We start from the raw sequence: 27,108 nt of genomic DNA, 5'->3' as shown, positions 1-27,108 counted from the left end.
CAAATGAATTGTTCTGTATTGAATAAATTGTATTGAATAAATTGTGTATTGAATAAATTTGTATTGAATAAATGTTTTGAATAAATTGTACAAATTTAAGATTTTAATGACTTATAGAAGAGTTAGGGCACATAATTTGGATTTAAAACGCATAGAAAGCAATACTCGGAATGTCATCGTTCTCGACCATGGACGTCTCCTTATTAGGACTTGTTCAGAAACACACGCACTCTCAACAATAAAACTCTCCCTTCTGACGATTTAGCGATCCTTGAGTAGTATTTTATTAATTTTGAGAATTATTTCGTCACGAAATCATATGATTTGTGACGATACGTTAACTCTCAAATATGTAACGAAAATGTTTCCTCAACTCGAAACCTCATCATAGTGCATTATGGGAGATTATGAATGAGAAGGACAATACGGGGGGAAAAATAGATAGTCGAAAATAATGTGTCGAATTATGCCGTTAGGTCTGAACGGTGGCTAAGGATTTGGTTTCGTATCAATAAGACCCGGTGTTCGAATCACGTTTCGGGCATGGGTGTAATCTTATCTCTTTGTTCTTGTTGTGTTGTGCGACCTGTATGGTGCCCGTGTTTAAGTAATTACCAGAAAAGTTTACATTATGTACTATGAGTGAATGACAAAAAAATTCTTTAATTTTGACAATATTAATTTCCTCAGAGGAGTGAGGAAATTTTTTTCGTCACTTAGACGAAATTGTTACTCGTAGCATACACAGGAAAACAGTTTAGACAAAAACGAAGATAGGTACGCGATATTTGAATGCCCATTTTTGACAGTAAGAAAAAACAGTTCATAATTGCGAAGTGCCCGTTGCTGCAGATGGCGGCATTTGTGGTATGGTTTCTTAAACTGCATTAATCCTCTTGATGTCCCTTAAATCCCATTGCAGTTTGTTGCTTTATTTACGCGATGCTATTATATATAAAGTTTTTGAACTTGTAAATTTCGACAAAAAATCGACTAAAAATATCCTTTTAAAATAAATCTGTAGCTAGGAGAGAGAAACCGTTTGCAGAATTGACATCAGCGATGCACAAGTATCTAAGATCTGTTAAAAAATATCTTGCAACGGAAAAAAAAATTGTTCTCCCTTGAAATTCCTTTAAAACAAAGTATTTAAAAAAGTTTCTCATGCTATCAGAATATTTCTTTATGAAATAAAAGTAAATAATGGTTCATGAAATAAAATGTTAATCTATAAAAAAAAATTTTTGTTTTTTGCTATTCTGAAAAAATAGCCTATAAAATTTAAAAAGAAAATAGCCGACCAGATAGTGTAGTGGTCAGGGAGCTGACCATACATCAGAAAGGTCCTGAGTACCAATCCCGGACAAGGCATGGATGTTTTTTCATTCTCTATACTATCGGTCCTTACTGTGGGAACAACGTTGGCCCACTTAATATGGTGCCCCTGAAAGAGTGGCCGACAAATCTGCTCTACTAATATGTTTGAATGACGAGTGTCAATCGGGTGGTCATTGGAAAAAAAACTATTCTGAAAATATATTGAGTTATAGAACAGTTTTTAAAAAAAATATACTCAGTTTAACCGAATTATTCTAACGCAAAAAAAAGTGAATGTAAATGAAATTTAAAGTTATATTTTTAAAAAAAAATAACCATTTAAGGTTGGTAGATAAAGACATTTTTATTCAGAAATGTAGAAAAAATTATTTCATAATCAAAACAAATGACTATTAAAAGTAATAGGCAATCTTTGAAACTGAGAGTGTGCATAAAACTCAATATTTTCGTATTTTGATGAGCTTGTACCAGAATTGATAAAAATTAAGTATTATTACTTTATTGTGCATAATTTTATTATGTAACTCACTTGATCTGTTGCTGTTCCTGTATCTTTGAAGCAAAGACGTATAGCCTAATATAAAAAAGGAAAGCAAAATAATTAGCAGTATAATTATATTTTATATAAATTAGCGTTTCAAAATTTTTCAATTAATTTAATTAACCCTAATTTTTTAATTGAGTTTAAATCCAATATCCAACCAAAAAATTTCACCTAAACGTAGATACTAAAAAGGGTCTTTGACACCAGGTTTTAATAGCAACGCTTACGTGCTTAATGCGTGTAAAAAATGATTAATCTAAGTAACATTTGATCTAATGATCAGATTTTTTCGAGAACTATCAGTATGAGAGATTTGAGGGCCTAATCATAAATATAGGTTTGCATATTTTGCAATACCTTGGAAAAGTTTCAAGTGAATTTTTAAAAAAATTTGGGCACTTTTCGCAAATTTAATTATCTATGCATTAGAATAACTCCATTAAAATTTTCTTTTAAGTAATTACTTATTATTATTTATTTAATAATAGTAAAAGTACTAACAACATATTACATCATTTAAGAGAATGTAAATTTAAATTAAAAAGTACTAAATTTTTAAAAAAATGATGGGGTTGCTCTTACGAAATCGAATTTCAAAAATAGGTTCCTTGTGAAATTTAGTTACTCAGAAACTATCAACCGATTTCATTCAGATTTTGTATTTTATCAACGCATTAATTATTTGCATTTTTTTTTATTCTTTAAGATAATGTAAAAATTGCATGCCTTGGAATTTAAAATTTTCGACCATTATGTAATAAAATATTAAAAAAATAAATAAAACATAAAAATATAAAATATTATTTTTTTTTCTAGTAAAAACACAAATCTGAGAAGTAAAATTTACCGAATAAATATTTCTGCTGCTTTGCTCTATGGTCTCATGATAAATTTGACAAATTTTACCTCTATTTCAAAGTTATATCGCTTGTTATAAAATTATACCTTATTGCTAAGTTTGTAGTCAATTGTAGTCAAAACACTTAAGTAAAAACTAACGAATTTGGATGCGTTTTCGTAGACCAAGAAGCACGGTGTATTTTACCTTATTCTGGTAATTTTTATCATACTTTTTTAAGAGCAAATTACTCGGCATATTTAAGGTTAGGCCTTCGAACTCTTAAGATTGAAGATTAATGTTGAATGCTTGAAAATCCAATTGTAAGAACAAAAGTTAATCTTTCTAAGTCACTTTTTGTGCTCAGTACGTTGGCGATTTTATCTTTACTCTTTGGATAATCCAACTTTTTGAAAAAAATAAAAATATAACATATAATGCTTTCTCAGAAATATGTATTCAATATTGTATTAAAATATGGGTACCTTAAACCATATAACGAAGAAAGTTTTCTTCAAATTCAATACAATACTAAATTGAACAATGTTTCTATTCAATTTAAATCATAAAACCATCTAAGAGTATTTAGAATGCAGGTTATAATATATTTGAACATATCCTCTAACTCAGGTTGTAGCTGATTGCTTTGAGTACAAACAAGTACCCTAAACAAGAGTGTATTTGCATTATATATAAGCGATCACGTTTTAATAAAAAAAAACAATATAAAAATGATACATTTAATGGAATAATGCATTTTGAAATTAGTAAATGCCTTACCATACTTAAATAAGCACAATAATAATTGCAGTATCTAAATACTCAACATCATATCTTAACTACGATATTTAATTTCCCACTTCGACATCTAAATTATAATAACTAAATACCCCCACCCTTGTTTCATGCATTTATTCTACCTTCTTTATCATAAAATTGACTTTTAGATCGTTAAATTCCACCGCATACGTAAGCATTTCGATAATTCAGCTTTTATGATTAAATAAAAAAAAGATTATACTCAAAATATACAGAACTCGATCAGTCTATACTGCTCAATTTAGTGAGTTAACTGAGTTAGAATTCTCGTGTATCCACCTTAAAGAAAGAAATGCTAGCGACACGTAATTTTACGCGCTTGAAATTGTCTAAATATTAAATATAATTCCTATGTCTGTAAATATTTTTTATAAATTAATTACGGTCGGTAAATAACAAATAAAAGGCTATTTCACACAATTTATAATTTTATTATGTTTATTGGCCATAATTGGGTACTCGCAACTCAAGAAGAAGCTTTCTAAATGGCATCTATCATACTGTACTCAAAGTTATATAAATTTCTAGATTTCATTTTATTTATTTACTTATTACTTTAGAATTTATGTTATTATATAAAGTTGTGTATAGTTTAACTTCTTACTGTAATTTTTAGAAAAAAAATTAAAACTAAATGTGAAGTTCTCTAATATCGGACTATTGTCTCCATTGGTTTTATTATTAATAGCCTACTTTGCTTTTTAATTTTTGCTATTACTTTTAATTTATCAAAATTTGCAGCTTATCGCAGGCTAAGATTATCTTTTTACTCTTATATGGGATGAAGGCACTACATCGCCTCATGAGAGCCAAAATTTTTTCTCTAACTAACCAACTCAAACAGCCTCCAGTCCATTTCAACGTTATCCAGATATTTAGCAGGTGGTCTTCGTCATTTATGTGTACCATTAATTTTAGAGAAGATAATTTTTTCTTTGGATTAGCTAGAATTGTTTAACGTTTGAAGAAATGAAATGATTAATTTGCTTTAAGAATAGTGTGGAATTTGTAATTATTTTTTATTTTTTTTCTAAATTATTAGTTAATAATGAAATGCTAGACTGCTTGCACTTTATTTAATTTTATTTAAATAAATATATATAGAAAAAAAGGTAGTCTTACATGTTTTACTATTATTCTGAAGAACTAGTTTTATATGTAGCATCTAACTCAATATGATATACTTATAATTTTAAAAACCTGTTTGTTTATTTCTAAAATGAAAAGGGAAGCATGCATGGAATTCATATAAACTGTTGTATCAAGGAAAATTAATAATATGGGATTTTTAAAAAAAATCGAATGATAATAGCGGTGGACCTGAAAATTTTAATTTTCAGTAAGTAGTCAGAGCCCGGTAAACTCTAATAACTTAGATACTTTTATCTCAAACTTAATAAGTTCAAGACCGATATCGCTGCTTTTCGTTTAATAGCTACTTCTTAATTTTTTTTTTTTTGCTTGTGTCAAATTTTATTTAAAGAAAATTATATTAGGAACAATCTACGACTATATAAAGTTAATTTAACTTTAAGTTAAATATCTGATAAAATTTAGTCAAACATACTGAATTTCCAGAACTTTAAATAAAAATATTTGTTGAGACAAAATCCATTTAATGTATATATTACAACTTTGAAACGTGTGAATCGTAAACAACTCTCCTTTCCACCACAAATTAATGGATTCGAAAAGATCAAAATTTTGAATTGGGACATTGGACATTTAAATGAAAATTATGCTTTCCAGACTCTTTCTACATTGATGCACTTTTAATCATTGGACGATTTTTGGAAAGCGACGGGAAAAAATGACCAGTTGTTTATTGCCACTTCTTTTGTTGACTCACCGTGTGGCTTTGGTTATTTTCAGGTCCAGCTGATACTATCCATCAGATACTTCTGCAATATAACAATGTTGCTGCGAAATTTTTTTAAAAACTATCTTAGCCATAATTAAATCAATTAGCAAGAATTAAAATTATGCAAAACATACGTAAACAAAACGAATAACTTTCTTCTGAACGAATATAATCAATAACTTATATAATAATATTTTTCGACATCCCAGATATTTCCAAGAAATCTATATAAAGTGCATTATCATATTTCTGAAGAAAGCTGAATCCAGACATACTTCATTTTAAAAATTGTTTATCCATGAGAATTTCTCCTGACAGAAATTTAATAAACTTTAAGAAGATGTTTATGCATTCCGCCGCTGAAAATTTTAAAATCCTGCAGGAAACAAGCAATTCTGAATACCAGAATGCAAAATTCAGCCAAATACATAAACGCCAACAATTCCTTTTGCCTCCACAGCAACCGAATCTTATTTGGTGAAGGAGCGCGAGGCAGTGTTTTGCGTCGGGGACCCCCTAATCCAACCGACATGCCACATCCAATAAAAGACGATCACGTTCTTTTTGGATACAAAGACCAGGACAACAGAACAATCTTTTCGAAGGCCGGAACAAATTGAAAGCCGGGAAGAAATAGAAGAGCGAATAAACGAACAGCTTGTGCTAATGGAAGAAGAGTTAGGAAATTTAGTGGGATTTCCGCTGCATTCTAGTCGTAAATGAAATTCCGTTGATGGGGTGACATGAAATGAAGTACATCGATCAGTTGGTTTTGGAAGACGATTTTTCACTTTCTTAAGTACTTGTATTTATGAGTGCTAATTTGATTTCTGACTAGTTGATGCCAGTTTCTATGACAGTAACTCTCATAAAAGTATCTAGTTCTGCATGCTAGTTCTAGAAGAGAACTTGTGAACCTTATTAACTAGTACACGGTGAAAGTAAGGCTAACAACAATAGGAATTTGTGCATGTTTTTATCTCGAAGTTCATTTTTTATAAATTGTTACAATTTTTTCCTGTAATTCTCGTTAATCCTTTGATGTTTTCGCATATAAAGATTTTCTTCACAACGCCGTTTTCCGGTCAAGCAAAAAAATTAATTTTGCTGTACAGAAGCAGTTTGTAATTCAACCTGCTGATTTCTATTTTATTTTATATTTTATTTTGCATTTTATAACCGTCGTTGTGAACAGCCAACTCAATTTTGAGTTTGCGAACGTCAATGTTCAACTCCGTAGCCTTGTAATTTTGACAAGATCCAGAAGCCAAGGGAACTCCTGGATCAAGTGTTAGGAGAAACGTGCCTTCATGGAGGACTTCTTGACGGAACTAAGCTTCATTTAAGTTACGAGGAGAAGAAAACCACGAAAAACTCCCACTGTTTATCTGACTGCAAAGCGGCTATTACCCGTGATCAGTTTGCCACTGAGGATATTTTAAATCAGCTGTATGGTGTGATTAGTGTAAGCTGGGCTCAGAATTCGTATCGACCAGCCATCGCTAGGAGTCAAAGCAGGCGAGGCGAGTGCTCTATCTCTTAAGCAACCCTGAAAATAAACTAGAAAAATTACAAATTTTCCACCACCTGTTTCTAAATTATAAACACCATTAAAAATTGTAATATTGTTTAAAAATGCTGGGGGTTACAAAGGTGGGGTAGTCATCCCCTATATCCCTGTATAGAGGATCAAAATTGTGATGTCATCTCGTCGATCATCCTCAGGGATGTTTCGCAAACCGTTGCCAATAGCCCATTGGGCAGCTCTAGTGCGACGTAATTAAAGTACCTAACTTCCATAAAATTGGTTTAAATATATGACTGTTGTCTGAAGGCGGGAGGGCATGAGTTATTTTTCAAGATGCAACAGAGTGTTCTATTTCGGGGCTTGCAGAGGAAAGTGCTTGTGTATTTTAATTTTTCCGTTAGATTGTAAATCTAGCTAGATTCGTTGTAGTTCAAAATAAATGTATTTCTAAGTACAAAACTGTCCCTGAACATTTTCTTATACATTTTACAATATAAAATAAAATTTAATAGGTTTTATAGACCATGAAGGAATTATTTCGTTAATTACTTCAAAATATTAGGACTTCCTGTGGTGACTCAAACATCGTTGCTCATCCAGTTGGTTGATTGATAGGAGTAACATCTCACCCACACGAAAGAGTGACTTGACAGATCAATCAGAACTCTTTTAACTTCTGATTGATTTGTCAAGTCACTTATAAGTGTGATGCGAACTGAGTTATTTGTTCTCTTGCTTGCGAATACTGTGTACGTCATGGTACTGATTTCATTTTATTATGTTCTTAAAATTTATCGTAAAACATTTACATTTATTTACTAAGTTAGTTTATATTTGTTACTGCCGGGTACCTCTTTAAAAATCATCTAATGCTATGTTTCGGAGTCAAAAGATAGGCTCTGAAAGTTTGAAGCTATACAATTGTCACAAGTGGAAAATGTCCTATAGTCTTTATCTTCTGCCACATATCCACCTTCACAGATATTGTCTTATGTTGTTTTAGTTTTAATTTATTAAGAAAAATATGCACTTATTATAGTATTTTTAATACTTAACAGAGATATTTGTATTCTATTTTAAATTTTTCATATAATTTTAAGCTCTAAAATTTCAATTGAATATTTTATCATTTAAACTTCTGAAATAATCGCTATAATTATGTTGAAGATTGACTAACTCATAAGTCGTATCAAAAACTAAAAAATAGCTGCTTTGGCTCCAGTTGTTTCAGCACGTATTTTAAGTTTAAACTTGATAAAGAGCGTCTCAACATTTTTATTTTCTAAATCATGGCGCGACATGCAGCCGTTTCAAACAGTTTAAGTCTCTGTCAACGTTACAAACAACCTTCAAAAGACATATGTCAAAAGATTCATCGCTCTTTTCTGAGGCATTGCTTGTTTCAATCGATTTTTATCCCATTTTTATTTCTGTTTACTTTTAAAGCGAACTGGAGAACTGATTCAATTCTTTACATTTAGCAACCATAGAGAAATTGATCTACACGCTGCACATCACGAATGATTCGAAAAACTTAAAAAAATATAACTGGAGTTGCAATTGAGTTGTAGAGTTTATTACATCACAAATCGCAGAAATGACTGGATTTCTTTCTGCAATCATTACGGAAATGTTTTATTCGCGTGTTTTAGAAGTCTTAAGAAACGTTTTAATTACTTTAAAATCTATTATTATAATAATAAATATATGAAACAATACGAATACTTGTATACTACAATAATTGTATAATAAAGTAAATTCCTGCAATAGAGAGCAAAAGCGAAGTAAAATATAATAAAAATGTTGCTCTTTTAACAATGTTTATGCTATATTTTGCTAAATGCATATTTTTACAGTTCAAGCAATAGTTTTTATCTTAGAAAACGAAATAAATATACCATAACCTAATTGAGTTATTCAGTCTATAGTTAAAAAAAAAGAAAAAAAAAAGAAGCTACATTTGGAAAGCTTAGTTTGATGGTAAAAGCTGATAATTCTTTAATATATTCTTAACACATTGCTGACCGGCAACTTTTTTGAAAATAACCCCCATGTGCCCGGCTATTGTTTTGAAGGCCGATGCGGAAGTAAAACAGTATAAATAAATTTTAGAAATTTTTAATTTCGTATGATAAAGAGTATAACAATTATCTACGTGTAATGGTACACCTCAAGTTTGGAAAATATATCAGGTTTCGTAAAGTTATAATAAATTGGTAGAGAATTAAATAGTAAAACTTGAAAAGAAAGGAATATTACGCCCACTTTTTAAAATAGTCACCACGAGATCACTGCTAACGAAAACACGAGTTAATTCGTAACCGGTCACCAACGTTTGGCCACGAAAACACGAGTCAACTCGTGACCGGTCAGCAATGTGTTAAAACTGCAATTCATAACTCTTTATTTTACACCTGCAGTTCATAACTCATTGTTATACTTTAAAAAGCTGTATTTCATAACTTCTTTTTATATTTTCGAAGATGCAGCTCAGAATACCTTGTGATAATCTAAAAGCTGCAGTTCATTACTTTCTAATAAATGTTTTTTCTTTAAATTGCAATGTTTCGAGATGCACACATTTTTATTAACTCACGCACCAGTCTATAGGATTCCGCAGCTTCTTTTTTTTTCTGCCACGCTCCCCTCCCTTCTTATTTTGCTTTTATTATCTACTAAGATAGTTATACCATTACGTTTTCCTTATTTCAAAAATTAACACGTTTCAACATGTAACAAAACATATATGTTGGCAACTAAACTAAAGTGTGTTGAAAGACTCCAAAATGTTTAATTTAATACCAGAATAGTATAGTTCAAAACCCTGAGTGATAACAATTTTGGAACAAATAGAAATTCGCATCTGTTATATTTTGAGGAGAATCTTTTGGCTAAATAATATCACATCTGCAGGAGAGGTATATAAGTATGGAGGGGAAGGGGAATTTGCGTCAAGTGGAAGGACATAACAATAATTGTAACATCACGCATTTTGTTCAAAATAAAACATTCAAAGCTATATGTTAAGTATTTTCTCATTTATTTTCAATGTTCAGTGTGCTAAAAGGAAAACGGGCCACTCTGAATAACTTTTGATTTAATGATTCGATCGGATTTTGATTTAATGACTTTTCTTAGCATGTTTGAGTTCATCCCCTCTCACTATCAATTAATTGGTACAGACTACATTTTAAATTACGAAATCAGACGCACAGACATACTTTCTCTGAATAGACATACCTTTTTTCAATGGATTCAGAGTCCTGACGCTCAAACTATAGGACAGGGATGGCGAACCAATGGCACGCGTGCCATTTATGGCACGTGACACAATATTTTGGGCACCCCACCGATCGCAGTTGTTATTGCACTATGAATTGTTATCACACAAATGTTATTACATTATGAAGCATATGTAACAATTAAATTAAAAATCACAAAAACAAACAAAATAATAAACAACTATTAATAAAAAAATTAACAATTAATGCTAAAAAAAACAATTAATAGCCATAAAAAACAAGTTAACAATAAGTAACTAGCAAAACAAATTAACACTCTTGCTTAAACTAACATCTTACAATCTAATGTAAGTTATTTGTCATCTAATCTGCAGCAACAGAAGTCACACTGATGTTACTTTAAGTTGAATTACGCCTATAACTGAGACATTGCAAAATGTATTTTTTTTTTCAATATAAATAGTTTTGAGTTGATAGTATTTAGTATTATTATTTTCCCAATAATCACGAAGTCAAAATTACTTGACGGCACGTCTATGACATCATTAAACAGTTTTTTAGAAAAAATGGCACGTTGGTGTATAAAGGTTCACCACCCCTGCTGTAGGAGGTAGCAGCAATCTGTGACGAATTGTCGTTATAGTTTGGACAGGAGAGTGACCCAAAATTTGGATCCCTTAATGCTAATTTTACTTTTTGCGTATTTTGCCGTGTCTCGAGCACTTTTTAAGCAAATTCAACAATTTTTGCACACAATTATAAAGTTCGTTTATCTAAGGCTAATTTCCTGCAAAAGAATACATTTTGGTAGATATTTATAATTTTTTCATTATTTTATTTAATAATAGTCGAAAATGTTAAGGTATAAAATTTTTACGTCATGTAATTATGCATGGTAAAATGCAAATTCGAGCGAAATCGGTTGAATAGTTTATTAGAAATCTAATTTTAAAGAAGTCGTATATTTAATTGTTCTTTTATAGTATTATTTTACCAACTAGGTATGTTAATTCTGTTTTTCGTTGTAAGCTTTTATCATTTATCATACGATCATGTTGTTTGGCTCAAAAATGTCAGTAAAACAATGTACATTTTAAAAATGGAACACAGTCTTTAATGTATTGTTTTCCTTTTGAACTAGCATGGTGCTTTCTGTTTAAGTGATATAGCGGGGCACGTGACAAGCGAAGTTTGCATTTTGTGAAAAGAGAGGGATTGAAATTATTGAAAAAAGGTAAAAAATTATTTATGAACAGCACCACGGTATGATGACTTTATACATCACAATTTTATATCATCTATCAAACCAATGTGATTATATTATCTCCTTTAGTAATAGTAATAACTAGTGGCTGGCGTAGTTTAGACGCTTCTGACTTTTGAGCCATTACTTCATTCAGCCAGCCAATTTTTGGAAAAATAAATTTATTTTCTCGACGAATATGCAATTACGAAATAAGTAATAAGTAAAAGGAATTTTCTTCTAAAAAAATTTATTATTCAATTAATTTTTGGAACTATTGATTTAAGAATTCATCAAAATTGTTTCCACGTTGTCATCGTTGTTTTAGATAATCACCGATTTCAGATAGGGGATTTCATTGAATACATGAATAATCTTGACAAGTTGCATCCGAATACGACAAATTCGGTAAGACCTCGTGAATATAATTACTAGTGATAAAAATTCATACGCAAATCGGTAAAAATATTTTGGATACTGTTTAACTGGTATGCCAAAACATTAAAGATCCCTCCTAATCTCAAGTGGGGCATCTTCTTGCCCGATGAAGTACATGACCTCACGGATAAAATCAAAGTTACAATGAAAGTTTTTATGTATTGAAAGGTACAAAAATAACTTGTCACGTTTCTGTACCTTTAAAGTAACGATGCTCCTTTTTAGCAGTATACGAGGCGGGAGTTCGCAAGCACAGGGAGTCTTTGGTACTTTCGGATCATTTTCACGCTCTTTATTTTCGGCTTCTGTTTCCAACTTGCCGCTATCACCAGTAATTTTCTTTGCTGATCTCGTTTAATGTTATAAATTTACAGGCGATATCTTGCAACTTCTTACATTTGATATGGATTATGCACAAAACGCTTAGTTGGATTCAAAAGTCGTCTGAAGAGGTTTATGTCATTAATGGCCATTTAGCTGATATTCAAGGTTGATATTAAGGTTATGTTGCTTACTAGACGAGTCATCTTTTTTTTCTTATAAAACAACGTTTTTTGATGAATGACATTATATCTTATAAATCCTGTGAATTCGAAACACGTATCTATAAGAAAATCAAGATATTAAGTTTTGTCAATCTCTAGTAAGTGTCTTGTGATAATATTATTATGTAAATTTTTCAGGAACATGAATACTCAGAATTACTTAAATAAATTTGTGATTAAAAAGTAAACATAACAAAAAATAATGAAACATTTATTGTTGTCCTGCAGTGGACTGATAGTTAAGACACGGTTCCCAGCAGATCACCGAAGTCAAGCATCACTGGCTACGGTCAGTGTGCGGGTGGGTGACCACTTGGATCAGTCTGCGTAGGGACCGAGGGTGTGCGGTATNGGGCGAAGCCCACTAGTTCATTAAAATTGTTTCCACGTTGTCATCGCAATTTTAGATAATCACCGATTTTAGATAGGGGATTTCATTGAATACATGAATAATCTTGAGAAGTTACATCCGGATACGATAAATTCGGTAAGACCTCATGGATATAATTACTAGTGATAAAAATCCGTACGCAATTCGGTGAAAATATTTTTGTTACTGCTTAACTGGTATGCCAAAACATTCAAGATCCCTCCAACTCTCAAGTGGGGCATTTTCTTGCCCGATGAAGTGCGTGGCCTCACGGATAAAATCAAAGTTGCAATAGAAGTTTTTATGTATTGAAAGGTACAAAAATAACTTGCTACTTTTTTGTACCATTAAAGTAACGATGCTCCTTTTTAGCAGTATGCGAGGCAGTAGTTCGCAGGCGCAGGAAGTCTTTGGTACATTCGGATCATTTTCAAGCTCTTTATTTTCGGCTTCGGTTTCCAACTTGCCGTTATCACCAGCAGTTTACTTTGCTGATCTCGTTTTATGGTACAAATTTACAGACGATACTTCGCGACTTCTTACATTTGATATGGATTATTCACAAAACGCTTAGTTGGATTCAAAAGTCGTCTGAAGAGGCTTATGTCATTAATGCCCATTTAGTTGACATTAAGGTTAAGTTGCTTACTAGACGAGTCATCTTTTTTTTCTTATAAAGCAACGTTTTTTGATGAATGACATTATATCTTATAAATGCTGTGAATTCGAAACACGTATCTATAAGAAAATCAAGATATTAAGTTTTGTCAATCTCTAGCAAGTGCCTTGTGATAATATTATTATATAAATTTTTCAGGAACATGAATACTCAGAATTACTTAAATGCATTTGTGTTTAAAAAGTAAACATAACAAAAATTAATGAAACATTTATTGTTGTTCCACAGTGGACTGATAGTTAAGACACGGTTCCCAGCAGATCACCGAAGTCAAGCATCACTGGCTACGGTCAGTGTGCGGGTGGGTGATCACTTGGGTCAGTCTGCGTAGGGACCGAGGGTGTGCGGTATTGGTCCTCGTTAAACTGCTCGACTTCGCGTGCAGGTCGTCGGGCTACCGAAGAAGGGTCCGCCATTCCCTCTGTAGAGGATCAAAATTGTTATAGCATGTCTTCGGATCATCCTCAGGGATGTTTCCCTGACCGTCGCCAATAGCCCATTGGGAAGCTCTAGTGTGATGCAAATGCACCACTACTACTACTACATTTATTGTAATTTTAGAATGCGTTTTTCATTAAGCGGTATAGTCATGTTGAAGTTTTAAACTTTTTAGGTACAGCGTGCTTTTTTAAATTCAGCTGTAAAAATGTTTCATTTTTTCCCTTAAACCAGAAGTACTTTTTTTATAATGCATGTTTGTCGTACTCCGCAAATTGCTCTTTTGTGCGCAAATTGCTCTTTCCCGCAGTATTCTTGTCTTTTAAACTGAACAACTCTACGTACATGTCAGTATTTTCAATAAGTAAGCCCGTGTAGAAAACCAGGGCATTGCGCATGGTGGAAATCCCTGAGAGTAAATATTATCTTGAAATTGTGGATAGAGTAATGTTTCATTCCATATCTTCAATTCATTTATGCAAAATTTTAAGATGAAGTGCTGTTTTTGTTAGCATACCTATCTTTAAAATTTCGTTTCACTGGTTTTTGGCTTCTAACTTTTTATTTAACTTTTTTAAAGTCTTATATAGTTGTATTCTTATTTAACTACTCAGGTATTTTGACTTAAACTGTCATCTTAATTCATAGCCATATTTATTTCCTTGTTAATTTCTGTTTTAGTGTCATTATTATTGCTTACAATAATTCTTTAGTATTTAAACTGAGCAACTTTATAAAAAGTGTCCCTTTTAAATTCAGTTGTGATGAATCAGGTGTTGATCTTCTTACTGCCATGAAGGTTTTTTTTTTCTTCATTGAAAACTGAGTCATGATTTCTTAGCTGTATTCTTAGTCTTCAAAAAGTACGGTCGAATCGTACATGTAATATCTATATTAGCAAATTTGATATTACCCTGACTTGCATTTTGAAGTATACTTCTATATCATGACTATTTGATACATTAGTGCGAATGGCAGAAAAACATAGACATAGGCACAGACAGAAAAAATACACAGATTATAGAAATAAAAATATTAACTACTTATTTTCCCTCAACATCATCCTTGTCCATACTTTACTCAGGGACTGTTATCACTTAGTTAATCTACTCTATGCGTATAATACCGTTAAATTTCATCACCGTGTTTACACAATGAGTGGTGTTTTCAATATAAAAGTAAGCATGAAGCACTGGGAAGAAAACACTGGAATAAAATAAATATTTGGGGTTAGATAGAGGCTGTTAACCTACTGATTGTTATTCTATGAAGGACTTTCTTTAAATGATTTTGAATTTATTGAAACATATATGAGGATTAAGATATGGACGCAATTTTTTTATGCTAAATAAGAAGTTTATTTTCTTTGTTCTACTCTGTCAAATACAGTTTATATTTCTAAAAGTAATTAGTACTCTTTTAGGAAAAAATACAGTATGATAATAACTGTATCTTGATAGAAATCGCGTTGTTCTTGATTTTACATCATTGTCTAATATTTAGAACACACCATTGTCTAATATTTTATACGGATTCAGAATAGTTCTAAAAATTTTGAAAAAAAAAATGAACTGTTTCTGAACTTTGCACTATTCAATTTAATTGATTTTTTACCAATGCGGAAGCTGTTTTCATGCTAAAATGTAACAATGAATGTTCATGCATTCATTGTTACATTTTAACTTGCTAAGATAATATTAATACTGCACAATTAGCAATACACAGATGAGCCGAATAAGGTGAAGCAGCAAAACGAATATAAGTTTCCAAACCCAGTGTTATTGATCTTTCATCCAACTCAACCAATACTTACCCAGGCCTTAAAGTCAGTACATATCGTATGATAAGACACTGTTAATGCAGATTTTAACCATTTCTTCAGTCCAATATATACCGATTGTATAAATGGCACATAATATTAATGAGTAAATGAGTCCAAAACACAAATGCTAAATATCAAATTAAATGCATGTGTCGTTAAAAGATACATGAGTAAGAAATAAGAGGAGCACATTTGTTGTACCTTTCAGTTACGTGTCTCAATAATTCATGAGTGTAGAATGGATTCGCGTTCTACTTATACCTATAGAGTGATTTACTACTTTATAGTTTTGAATTTTAGAGATACAGTGTACATTTAAATGACAAAGATGGGGAAAAAAACTATTAAATTAGAGACACCGTTCTAGAATTTAGGCATAGTGGTAAAATTCGGAGTACTTTTTTACTTCTCCAATGCTCATTTCGGTAATTGATATCATTCATTGTAATATCATCATCTCATATCATCAATATTATCTTCCATTCAAAGTATTGTAAGTAATGGGTTATAACGTGCCACTTCACAAGAAGAAAAGGAAAATTGTAGTTAAGCAATTCTCACTGGCACAGATAGTTTTCTTTATATTCAATATATTTGATTAATTTATTTAGTTATTGTTTTGCAATTATTAAGCAGAAAATAAGGTTCTAATTACTGTCATTAAATTTTTTGCGATCAAAACTCTGTCAAAAGTAATGGACACAATAACACTTAAAGAAAGGGATATAAAATGTTTATTAAAAGTTGTAAGTAAATGTGAGAAAACAATTTTTTTGCCCTATTGCTAAATAATGTCTTTGCTGAAAACATTTAACAAGTTTTTAGAGTAACGAAAATTTGAATATAAATATTAAAAAGAAGTTTGAATATAAACTTAAATACGAATTTAAATTAACATGAACTTCGTTAAGTTACTTTCCGTTAAATTGAGTTACCATAAACTCTCGGTTATATGGCATACCCATTATTAGCAAAGAAAAATAATGGCGATTAAATTTTATCCTAATAGAATTTAGAGCTTAAACTGACCTGTTTGAACCACGTGTGCAGTATAATAATTAAAACGTTTTGAACTTTTTTAGCTCAAATCGTTCTTTTTTAAATTGTGGAGCAATAATCTGTTTATCACCAATCAAAAAAAAATTATTGTGTAGGAATCGTTGAGCTTGATGAGCAAAGTGAGCAGAAGGCTATGCCTTCAAATAACACACTAAATGTTTTTAGAGCTCAAATGGGCCTACGCACCCAGGATTTAGTTAATTCAGTTGGCATCAGTAAAATTAAAATTAATATACTTGAAGAACTGTATTACTTGAACTACTGATCACTGCGCTTGAACTACTGATTACAACACTTGAAGAATAACAATTAAATTTTCAAATGCATTAACAAGTGTCAGTGAATATTTTTTGACAAGCTATCTTCAATTTAAAAGGATATCGTATATATTTTCCCATGATTCCAAGAGTCTGCTACATAGTCTGCCTAGTAATGTTCACAAAGTCGTGTATTTTTGTATGTAATTTAAATATTTTTAAAAGTGTACATAATAAAGTGATGGTTTTCTAAAGCAATTGTCATTAATATTTTTGAGCAAAATGATGAAAACATAATATCTGGTAAAATCCTCATAAGAATATGTAAGTATCAGCACTTACCAGACGAAACGATGAGTGTCCAGCTATGAAGAGAGTTAAAATACTTAGGAGGAAGATATACCGCATCTTTCTGTAACTCTAATTTATATCTATGTGAAAATGAGAAAAATGATAATAATTAATGGGAAATGTTGGCATTATAGTTGAAAAATTGAAGGCTTTTACAAAACTAACAATAGTTTAAAATAAATGACTATCAGTATTTAAAGTATGTGGAAAGAAAGTTATAAAGATTTTTTTTTCTTCAGAAATTCCAGTTCGTATCAGTACATTGAATTAAATTCAGTAAAAAATAAACTTTAAGTATTGAAATGAAATGTGAAAAATGTTTACAGCGTACAAATTTAGTAGTAGCTTAAGAGATAAATAATTGCTTAAAATAAACTGCAGACTATTTGCTTCAGAATTTTTTTAACATATGCTGATATATTGAAAGAAGATTGTACACTGTGGAAAAAAATGTGGTCAAAAATACCATAGTATTGTAAAAGGTTCATTGCTTCTGGCTCTATGGAGAAACCAAAAATCTCGAAAATTTGCAGTAACAGTAGCGAAACAGTAGCTCCTTAGTAATGATTTCAGTACATTTAAAAATAAAAAATGGATTTAAAATATGTGAAAATATTCTGCAAATTCGGTAATTTTATCATAATACCATAAGAACCATTTTTCGGTAAAATCTGTATACATATATCTGTATACTATTGTATATATTTTTCTTCAATGTGTGTTAAAAAGAACTATACTCTTAAAAACCAGAATTTCTGGTAAACCATTACCATATGAACGGAAAAATTACCTAATGAATGGTTTAAATTCCGTATATTTCGGTTTTTTTAACCAGAAGAATGGAGTTCATTTAAAGGAAATGTCATTCCCGTACAGCAGACTTTTCCCATTACCAGATTTTTCTCCGAGTAATTTTCAGAAGATACTATCTTTTTTTATTTCAATTAATATATTTTAAGCCGTGATGGCTCAGAGGATAAAGTGTCTGCCTTACAATGCGATGAACCGGATTCGAGTCCCAGCGATGGCTGGTGGTTAAGAATTCCGCATCCTGCTTGCACCGACCACAGTGCTGACGTAAAATATCCTCAGTTGTGGACGGATCTTGGACTAGAGCTAACCATGGGAGGTTCTCGTGGTCTTCCTCTTCATGTAACGCAAATACAGGTTAGCTCCGTCTGAAAAGTCCTCCATGAAGGTAAATTTTCTCCCAATACTTAATCCGGAAATTCTCTTGTCTTCAGGATTGGGTTCAAAATTACAAGTCTACGGAGTTGAACATTAGTAGTCGTAAACCCAAAAATAGGGTCGGCTGTTCAATGACGGTAATAAAATTCATATATTTATTTAGAAATCAGAAAACAGATGAGAAAAGATTTATTTCTTAATTTTGAAATGAACTCTTATTTGTAAAAAGTGGAACAAATTTTAATATGCATGCCGAAATTTCGATATTGTCTGTGGATCCCAACAACCTATTCTATTTAAAATTTGAAATATCGTCCCATTAGGGTATTTTGTGCCTCCACATTTAATGAACTCATATATTTAGTTATGTTTTCTGACTTGTTTTCAGTTTCTTTATAGTAGTGTTTTTGTTATAGTCATAGAAAATCTAAGTGAAAACTTCAAATGAAAATTTTATATGCCTAAATGACACAGGGTTCTTCTCCCAGCAAACAGTTTTTAAATTTTTGTATTTTTAAATGTTAAAACACTGCATAAAAAGTGTTGGTGAAAATTTTTTAATTGATTAAATACATATGGAAATTACGTGCTGTATTATATTTAGGTTTCTAATGCAAATATTTTAATTTTGAAGAATCCGAAAGATAATCGAGTCTAAATGACAACTCATCAGGTGTAATATTTAATTAAATAATGTCTAAACCTTACTTATTAGAGTTAGACACTTAAATTTAGAGACTCACGCATTAAATTAAATTTTGTTGAGTTAAGAAATTGTTGGAGGTTTTTTGTTTCAATATCGATTAATTAAAAATGAACACTTTAATTTTTAATGCTATTCTACTCAAAAGTTTAGAAGCATAAAAACTTAAACATTAAAAAAAGGCTATAACCTAATACTTTATTATAGCAAAATTAAATTCCGTTCTTGTTAAAATAAACGTTCTTTCCTAATATTTTATGACACTGTTCTTTTAACATATAAAATTAAAATTACATTTGACAAAAGGGAATTACTGTAGACAGAAATTAAATCAATTTTATTGATTTTGGTAATCAAAATTGATATTTTTACGCGTTGGTGTGATATGGTAATATTATTTGATATGGTAATATTTAATAACATTTAATTAAAATTGTCGTACAAATCCTATTTTCATTTAATTTATTTACGTTTTTCAGCTAGAATTAAGTTTAAAGTTTAACCTGCTAAATATGTTTCTTAATTGAAAAAAAAAGGAAATGATTAAGAAATAAATTTGAATGTTTCATTGGTTAAGCAAGTTTAATTGGTTTCAAAAAAGCAAATCATTTAGGCATTCTAAGTTAAGTTGTATAGTTTCAGTATTTTGTTTAAAAAAATTATAAGCAAATTATCATATTTTAAAATATAATTAAAATACTTTTATGAAAGTACTTGAAAATTATTGTGTTACAGCAGTTAAAAGAATAAATTCAGAGATTTGAATGAATGCATAAAATAAGAAAAACTATATAGTAATAAATAGGAATGTAAATTTTCGTTTTTAATAAAATAATAAAACAAAAAAATAAAAAATTTTTTCTCACCTTCTTTCGACAGAAAAATGTACACTGAATTTTTGAAAAATATTTTTTTTAATATTTTTTTAAAAATATTTTAATAATAAATAATTTTGATTCGCATTTAAAGTATTTTTTCAACTGTTGTTTATTGATGAAATTTTTTCAGATAGTTTTTATTTTGATAAGTAGTTTTACAATATGTGTGAACTATGCAAAATTTTCAAGGTTTAACACATTAAATTATATGCAGATGATTTTCAAATACTAATAGATCCAAAATAAATTGGGGTAAAGTATTGAATATACATACCTTTTTCTGCAGTCTCTTTCAGAACTTCTTTTAGTTTTTGGAAAACTTCGTCGTATACTCAAGTGTTTGCCGTAGAAGAAATTCTTTATATTTACTCAATACTCGAACACAAAAAAAAGAAAAATATCATTTATTGGTGTCATAGGTATGTAGTAACTAAGCAACGCAATCTAAGTAAGCATCCAAGAAAAATTGAATAATCACGTAATATTTACTCTGTAACAAAACAAAATTTACATCCGGCAAGATATTTCTTCATTTTGTTTTACCTAGACACATTTTTGCTTATTAAATAATAGAAAGTGAAAGGCGTTAAACATATTTACATAAACTGAAATAGAAGTTATTTATTTCGGAAATGACTAAATAAAAAGTATGGGATGATGCATCTCAAATCCAAAACTACTGAGCAAGCTATTCGGTTTTCAAAACTTTGATAGTATTATTAAATTTTCAATAACATAATCTAAATGCACATAAAATTTTATATATAAATCCAGATCCTTAGTATTAATGTACAAATGTACAATAGATACGTCCTGATCTTTTGTAATTTCCCTGCGTTATTTGATGATAACATACAATACTAAAAATTTCTCGGAAAAATAGTGAAATAACAATTTTTTAAAAATGTTATTTTACCATATTAATGCAAAACAGTCAAATAATCATAAATAATAGGGTATTCAAACTATTAACTATGAGAAAAACCGCTTATTAACTGCTTTCACCAAATACTTTTAAATAACCAGAATTTTATCGCGCCAACTAAACCCATCTAATGAAGGCACTTAGTTCCTTGTGACTGCGTATATATTATAGCTGAAAGGACTAATCTGTTAGTCTCACGACTGTCAGAACTGGGATTCGTGTCCCAGAGTTTTTTTTTTTTTTTTTAGTTTCCAATGGGCTGCACAATCGGACCTGCTGATAAGCAGACCTAGTGGAGGTGGTATCCACTCTTTCAGGACTACCACAATGGGTGAGATACCGTTGGTCATGTTAATTTGGACGTCTAGTTTCTGCCACACTAGATGGCAGCACCGAGACTCTATTTGGATGCTAAGGTGCACTAGGAATTTAATTTTGCCGGAAATGCCAAGAGACAATGAGGCACTCCAGAGATCTTTTACATGCCGCATAATCATACGACATGGCCTCTGAGGATTTTTTGCATCCCATAAATCCAGTGTTTGGGCCGGGGATCGAGCCCACAGACTTGGGCTCAGAAGGCCGGCGAAAAACCAACTTCGCCACCCAGGCCTGAGTTTGGCACCATAATATTGTCTCCATCCCCTTCAACACATGAAGAGTTTCCACAGTCCTGCACTTCCCAATTTGTCTCCTGCTCTCTCCCATGTCCAGTCCCGCAGTGGACTGATCGTTAAGACACGGTTCCCAGCAGATCACCGAAGTCAAGCATCACTGGCTACGGTCAGTGTGTGGGTGGGTGACCACTTGGATCAGTCTACGTAGGGACCGAGGTTGTGCGGTATTAGTCCTCGTTAAGCTGTGCTACCGTAAAGTGCTCGACTTCGCGCGCAGGTCGTCGGGCTACCGAAGCGGGGGTGCCATCCCCTCCGCAGAGGATCAAAATTGTGATGGCATGTCTTCGGATCATCCTCCGGGATGTTTCCCAGACCGTCGCCAATAGCCCATTGTGCAGCTCTAGTGCGACGTAAATTAACAACAACAACTCTCTCATGTCCATTATCTAACAAATAGCCTAGCTCCTATGACAAGTTACAATTCTATTTTACAGTTTTGAAAACATGCTGGTTGTCAATGGAGGAAAACATATATAGTTTTGCACTCATTTTTCAACCATGTATCAATCATTCAAAACTATTCATGTTTTCAACCATGTTGAAAACATGTATAGTTTTGAAAACATGTATTTTGCTTTGTTTTATAACCATGCTAGTTTGCATGGCTTTATAACCATGGTTTTATAACCATGAAAAATGTTTTTTTTTTCTTGTTTTTTTTTACCATAAACTTTAAGATTAATTGGTTAAGATTAATTGGTAAGATAATCCATAATTTCAGAATGAAAATTCTAACTGTGTAGACTTCTATTATATACATGTAAAAACCTTGATAACATCTGAAATTTTTGAAATTTTATGAACTCTAAGGGTGGCATTAGAAATTTCATGATACCGAAATATCGGAACATCGAAAATCAAGTATAATTCAATTTATCGAATTTTTTCAAATTTTAAGTCAAACTAATAACTTTATTGTCAATTTAAGAGTTGTTTAACATACATATACACGCGGAAGCTGTTACTTAAAACAATGGCAGTATCACTGATTTTTCAGTTGATTTTAGGTTTAGGTATTTTGCTTCACAACTTTCCTGCTTTAATACAATTCTAGATACAATAACTTATTTTTAATATTTCTGATTCTTCCCAACTGTCTGAGTTTTTGATAACTACATCCTCATAGGTATTAATTTCTTTTGAATTCATTAAATTAGATAGTTTTTTGGAATTTTATATGTATTATTATTTCTACACGCATGTTCTTTAAGAATTAGTGAGTCAGGTAACTTTCTTTTAATCTGTCTGACAATCTCTTACTTATTGAGACAATATCTAACTAGATAGTTCAAATAGTAAAAAGATTTTGAATTCGTCAGAAAATATGGAAAAAATAATGTTAGGTTATCAAAATTATTTTGTGAAATTGATGTTCAACGAAAAGTATCGTGTGATGATATCGAAAAATCCGTGATATCAAAGTTTGAGCTATCAAAGTTCCAGGTTCGATTGTGCTATTATATATGGATATTTTCTGCTAACTTCACACTAGTTGGATACATGCACAAACCAATTGTATTCTAGCAAAACAATTTTACCAAAATAATGTATTTAATATTAAGGAATATATATTTTGCGTCACCATACGCATATTAAATTATGACTGAAAAAATCGAAAAACGGTTTGATCAATAATACTTTATTTATATTTTTAAACTATCATATATCATTATATTTGTTATTTTTTGATTTGCATTGTTTCTATAATTAAGATATTTGTATTCTATTTTTAGGACTTTTTGATTCAAGTTTAGAAGATCTTAGTAAGTAAGTAAAAATATGTTTCTGAATAATTACATTTTTGAATGAATAATTGAAGATTTCTATGCAACAATGAGGTTTGAAAAAATCTTGATGCATTAATTGTTGTTGAGATTAATATAAAAAATTTATAGTCAAAAATCAATAATTTAATGTAGTTTTCTTAGCACTATTTACTATACTTGTCAGGATTTATTTTGTGTTGCAAACTTATCCAGTCTATTGAAAATAACGCTTAAAACAAAAACATATACCCTTAGATATTGCATCATAAACTGAACTGTATTAACACCTTCTTCGTACTACTGCTTACGTAGTAGAGAAGTGGAGATACTTACAATTCACTTAAGTGAACTTTAAATTATCCAGGTTAGGAATATATTAAAAAAATTGAATAAAAACTTTTATTGTAGAGAGAAACTGACTGCAAATTTGAGATTAGTGATGCGAAAATATCAAATATCCGATCAGAAATGTCATACAACATAAAACGAAAAAAAAGTATTCCTCATGGTCATAGTCAATAAATGGATTCCTCAACTTCCTTTATAGAAAAATAAACCAACGTTTAATTGCTTTAATGTTTTTAACGCAGGGGTCTGTGGAAGTGCATCTCCAACCTCAGTTGCAGATCTTTTTCAATTTTTTTTAAACTTTACATAGATAAATTTCTTTTTGTTAAAAATATTTACAGTCAGAATCAAGAACTCCTTCAAAAATAAAATGTTGTTTTTATTAATATTTGCATTCATGTAATTTTTATCTTTAGTTTTGATCCGACTAAATAACATTCATTTCTGATCACAATATACATTTCAAAATCCGGATAGTATTCAAGTATAGTTTAAATAATATGATTAAATTGTTAACTGCCAGTTTGTTCCTTCTATATTGCGAACTTTTCTCGTTATTGTATTGAGCCTCTTGATTATTTAATTCCTATAATTTGTTACAGAATATTTTTTTTATGAATATGAGAAAATGTTATTTCTCATTGCATGATAGTTTATCAATGAATAAACTTGTGTTTATAGAAAGCATTCAGCTGATAGTGCAATATTCGAAGTTTATTTACTTAAATTTACTGAAAAAAAGGAAATAATTTTGAAACATTATTTTACTTATCGACACTTTTTTTTAAATATCCCTAGAAGCAATTTTAATCAATCCATATTGACCCAAATTGGCTCAATATGGATCCTGCATGAACATGCACCGGAGGACCAATATTGGGATGTTTAGATTGTTTAATATTGGGCTTTTATAGGGCCAATATCAGCCTTCTTGGGGCCAATATATGGCCTATATTGACTGAATAATGAATATAAAATATCGATGAATCTGAAAATTCTTTATAAGGACGGTATCGGTTGTAAAGTGACTGTAAAATATCGGGTTAATTGGACAATTTTATCTAGGGTCATTATCGGAAAAATAGCGGCTCCTTGAATCCTGATTGAGCAAAGATTTGAATATTGGCCCAATGAGTGCCCAAGTTATTTTGCTGTTAGGGATGGAGTATTAAATGTATAATGTAATCTTTGCACATTCAATTTCTAATTAGATAACTTAAAATTTTTATACTATAATTGAATTTCAATATTGTTGTAGGTATTCAAGCGTGCAAATGTAATCTTTACAGAAATTCAAATGGTTCTTTTGAAAGCGATCTTAGAAAACAAACATCACTAATGGGTTTTGTATTTTAAAGAATTATGAACCTCGCAATCCTCCATTAGTTCAGTGGTTTTCCCTTCTATTTTTGTTAACTGCAGTCAAATTCATGTTTTTAGATTTACCGTAATTTCTTATTACCAGCATACGTTTTCATTTGGTGCATTATAGTTTATTTCAGTTTATGCGCAGAGAGTGTAAGAGTATTGTAATTTTTAAACTAATTAATAATTACTTTCATTGGGCCTGATTTACAATTTCTAAAGGGAACAGTTGACATTTAGAAAAATAATTAAAAAAAAACTTTAAATATGCAAATATTGGATTTTGAGAATTAAAAGAATAGTATAGAACTGAAAAGAAAAATATTAAGTTTAGCTGTAATTTTAAACTTATTTTTTAATTTTTCTAAATATTTAATCACAGAATTTTACTAATGTGACCAGTATCCTGTTAAAATTCAAAATGATCGAATACAGATTACAAATTTCGGTTTTGAACGACCTGTTCATGGTAATGCTTTGAGTTGTAATTTGTCAAATGAACCATGGATTATGACTTAATTAGTTTATCAGGTGATTCCATCTATCGGAGAAATCGGAAATATTCGACTTTTTTGTGCTAAGCAGCTCAGTGAAGCTATCATTTAAGGGCAAATTTGAGTTTCGTATTCTAATAGCCTAGGACTAGGACTGGGCTATAAATCGATGTATCGAGACATATCGATTTAACGCATATATCGGCAAGACGATACAGGGACTTTCATTCAAGGCGATGCATCAGAAATCTGATTTAAGCCGTTGAGTAAAGACAACGAGCGCAAAACGATATAGCGATATAAGACACGCAAGGATATAAGATAACGATATAGCGATATAAGATTCATATCTTACGTTCCGATGTCGACTCGCGCTGTGGAAGACGATATTCGTTTCGTTATGTTGAAATGGCCTTGATTGGTGAGCTGTAGAATCAGAATCAGAGTTTTGAGAACACATATCGTTATATCGCATGTACCTTTTCGCACCTCTTAGCTTTTTTTTTTCCTTGTTGCGACTTTTCTTGTAGATTATTTTCAGTGGGACTAACTTCCTGATCGCCGATGTTACGTTGTTCTGAAGGCAATCTATTATTGAAAAGAATATATAAAGAAGAGTTTCTTCATTAATTAGATAAGTTTTTTTTTTAAAAAGAACTTCTTTTTATTTTTAAATGTGAAAATTATCGGCAATCTAATTTAGGCACCCATAAAGAATTGAATTTGTTAGGTTATTTTTTTTACTTTCTTTTAATTTATTAAAAACTTTTTGGATGAAACTTCTAATAATTTAATGAGTTTTTATTACTGATTTTAAATTTATAAATCTTGTTGTTTTTATTTTTAGAAATAAAGTTAAAACAAAATTTATTTTTGTCATTTGGATTTGGACATAAGTCAATCAACTTTGTTTATACAAAAAAATTTGAAAGGTTTGCGTATTTTATTCATTTTTTTAAATCATTTAGCACTTCGTTTTATTAGAGAGTATAATAATTTTTTTTAAAAAATATTCTTTTCATATTATTTGTTAATTAGCTAAATATATTATCGAATATCACAATTTTTTTATTTTTAAGAAATTAAATCTTACTTTGTTTTTCGTTCATAATTCGGTCATTATTTAATTTAATTTAATTATTTATCTGAAATGATAAGGTCCCGCAGTGGACTGATCGTTAAGACACGGTTCCCTGCAGATCACCGAAGTCAAGCATCACTGGCTGCGGTCAGTGTGCGGGTGAGTGACCACTTGGATCAGTCTGCGTAGGGACCGAGGGTGTGCGGTATTGGTCCTCGTTAAACTGTTCTACCGTAAAGTGCTCGACTTCGCGTGCAGGTCGTCGAGCTACCGAAGCGGGGGTGCCATCCCATCTGCAGAGGATCAAAATT

General features: G+C 30.8%; 2 protein-coding genes across 2 annotated transcripts in view; one reads left to right on the top strand and one right to left on the bottom strand.

Moving 5' to 3' along the window:
• LOC107456720 (uncharacterized) overlaps positions 1-20,554 on the bottom strand; it is a 28,262-nt gene extending 7,708 nt beyond the window's left edge. The window contains exons 1-3 of the mRNA XM_016074670.3: positions 20,416-20,554; positions 17,364-17,452; positions 1,868-1,912 (exon numbers count right to left, since the gene is read on the bottom strand). Coding sequence (XP_015930156.1) covers positions 1,868-1,912; positions 17,364-17,429 — 111 coding nt within the window. The 5' untranslated portion in view covers positions 17,430-17,452; positions 20,416-20,554. The remainder of the gene's footprint in view (positions 1-1,867; positions 1,913-17,363; positions 17,453-20,415) is intronic.
• A 1,991-nt stretch (positions 20,555-22,545) lies between these two features.
• LOC107456699 (uncharacterized) overlaps positions 22,546-27,108 on the top strand; it is an 87,893-nt gene continuing 83,330 nt past the window's right edge. The window contains exons 1-2 of the mRNA XM_043055139.2: positions 22,546-22,869; positions 23,477-23,510. The gene's annotated coding sequence lies outside the window, so the exon portion shown is untranslated. The remainder of the gene's footprint in view (positions 22,870-23,476; positions 23,511-27,108) is intronic.

The sequence above is a fragment of the Parasteatoda tepidariorum genome, chromosome 5, assembly GCF_043381705.1.
Source record: "Parasteatoda tepidariorum isolate YZ-2023 chromosome 5, CAS_Ptep_4.0, whole genome shotgun sequence".
Taxonomy (NCBI): domain Eukaryota; kingdom Metazoa; phylum Arthropoda; class Arachnida; order Araneae; family Theridiidae; genus Parasteatoda; species Parasteatoda tepidariorum.
This window is presented reverse-complemented; position numbering and strand designations above follow the sequence as displayed.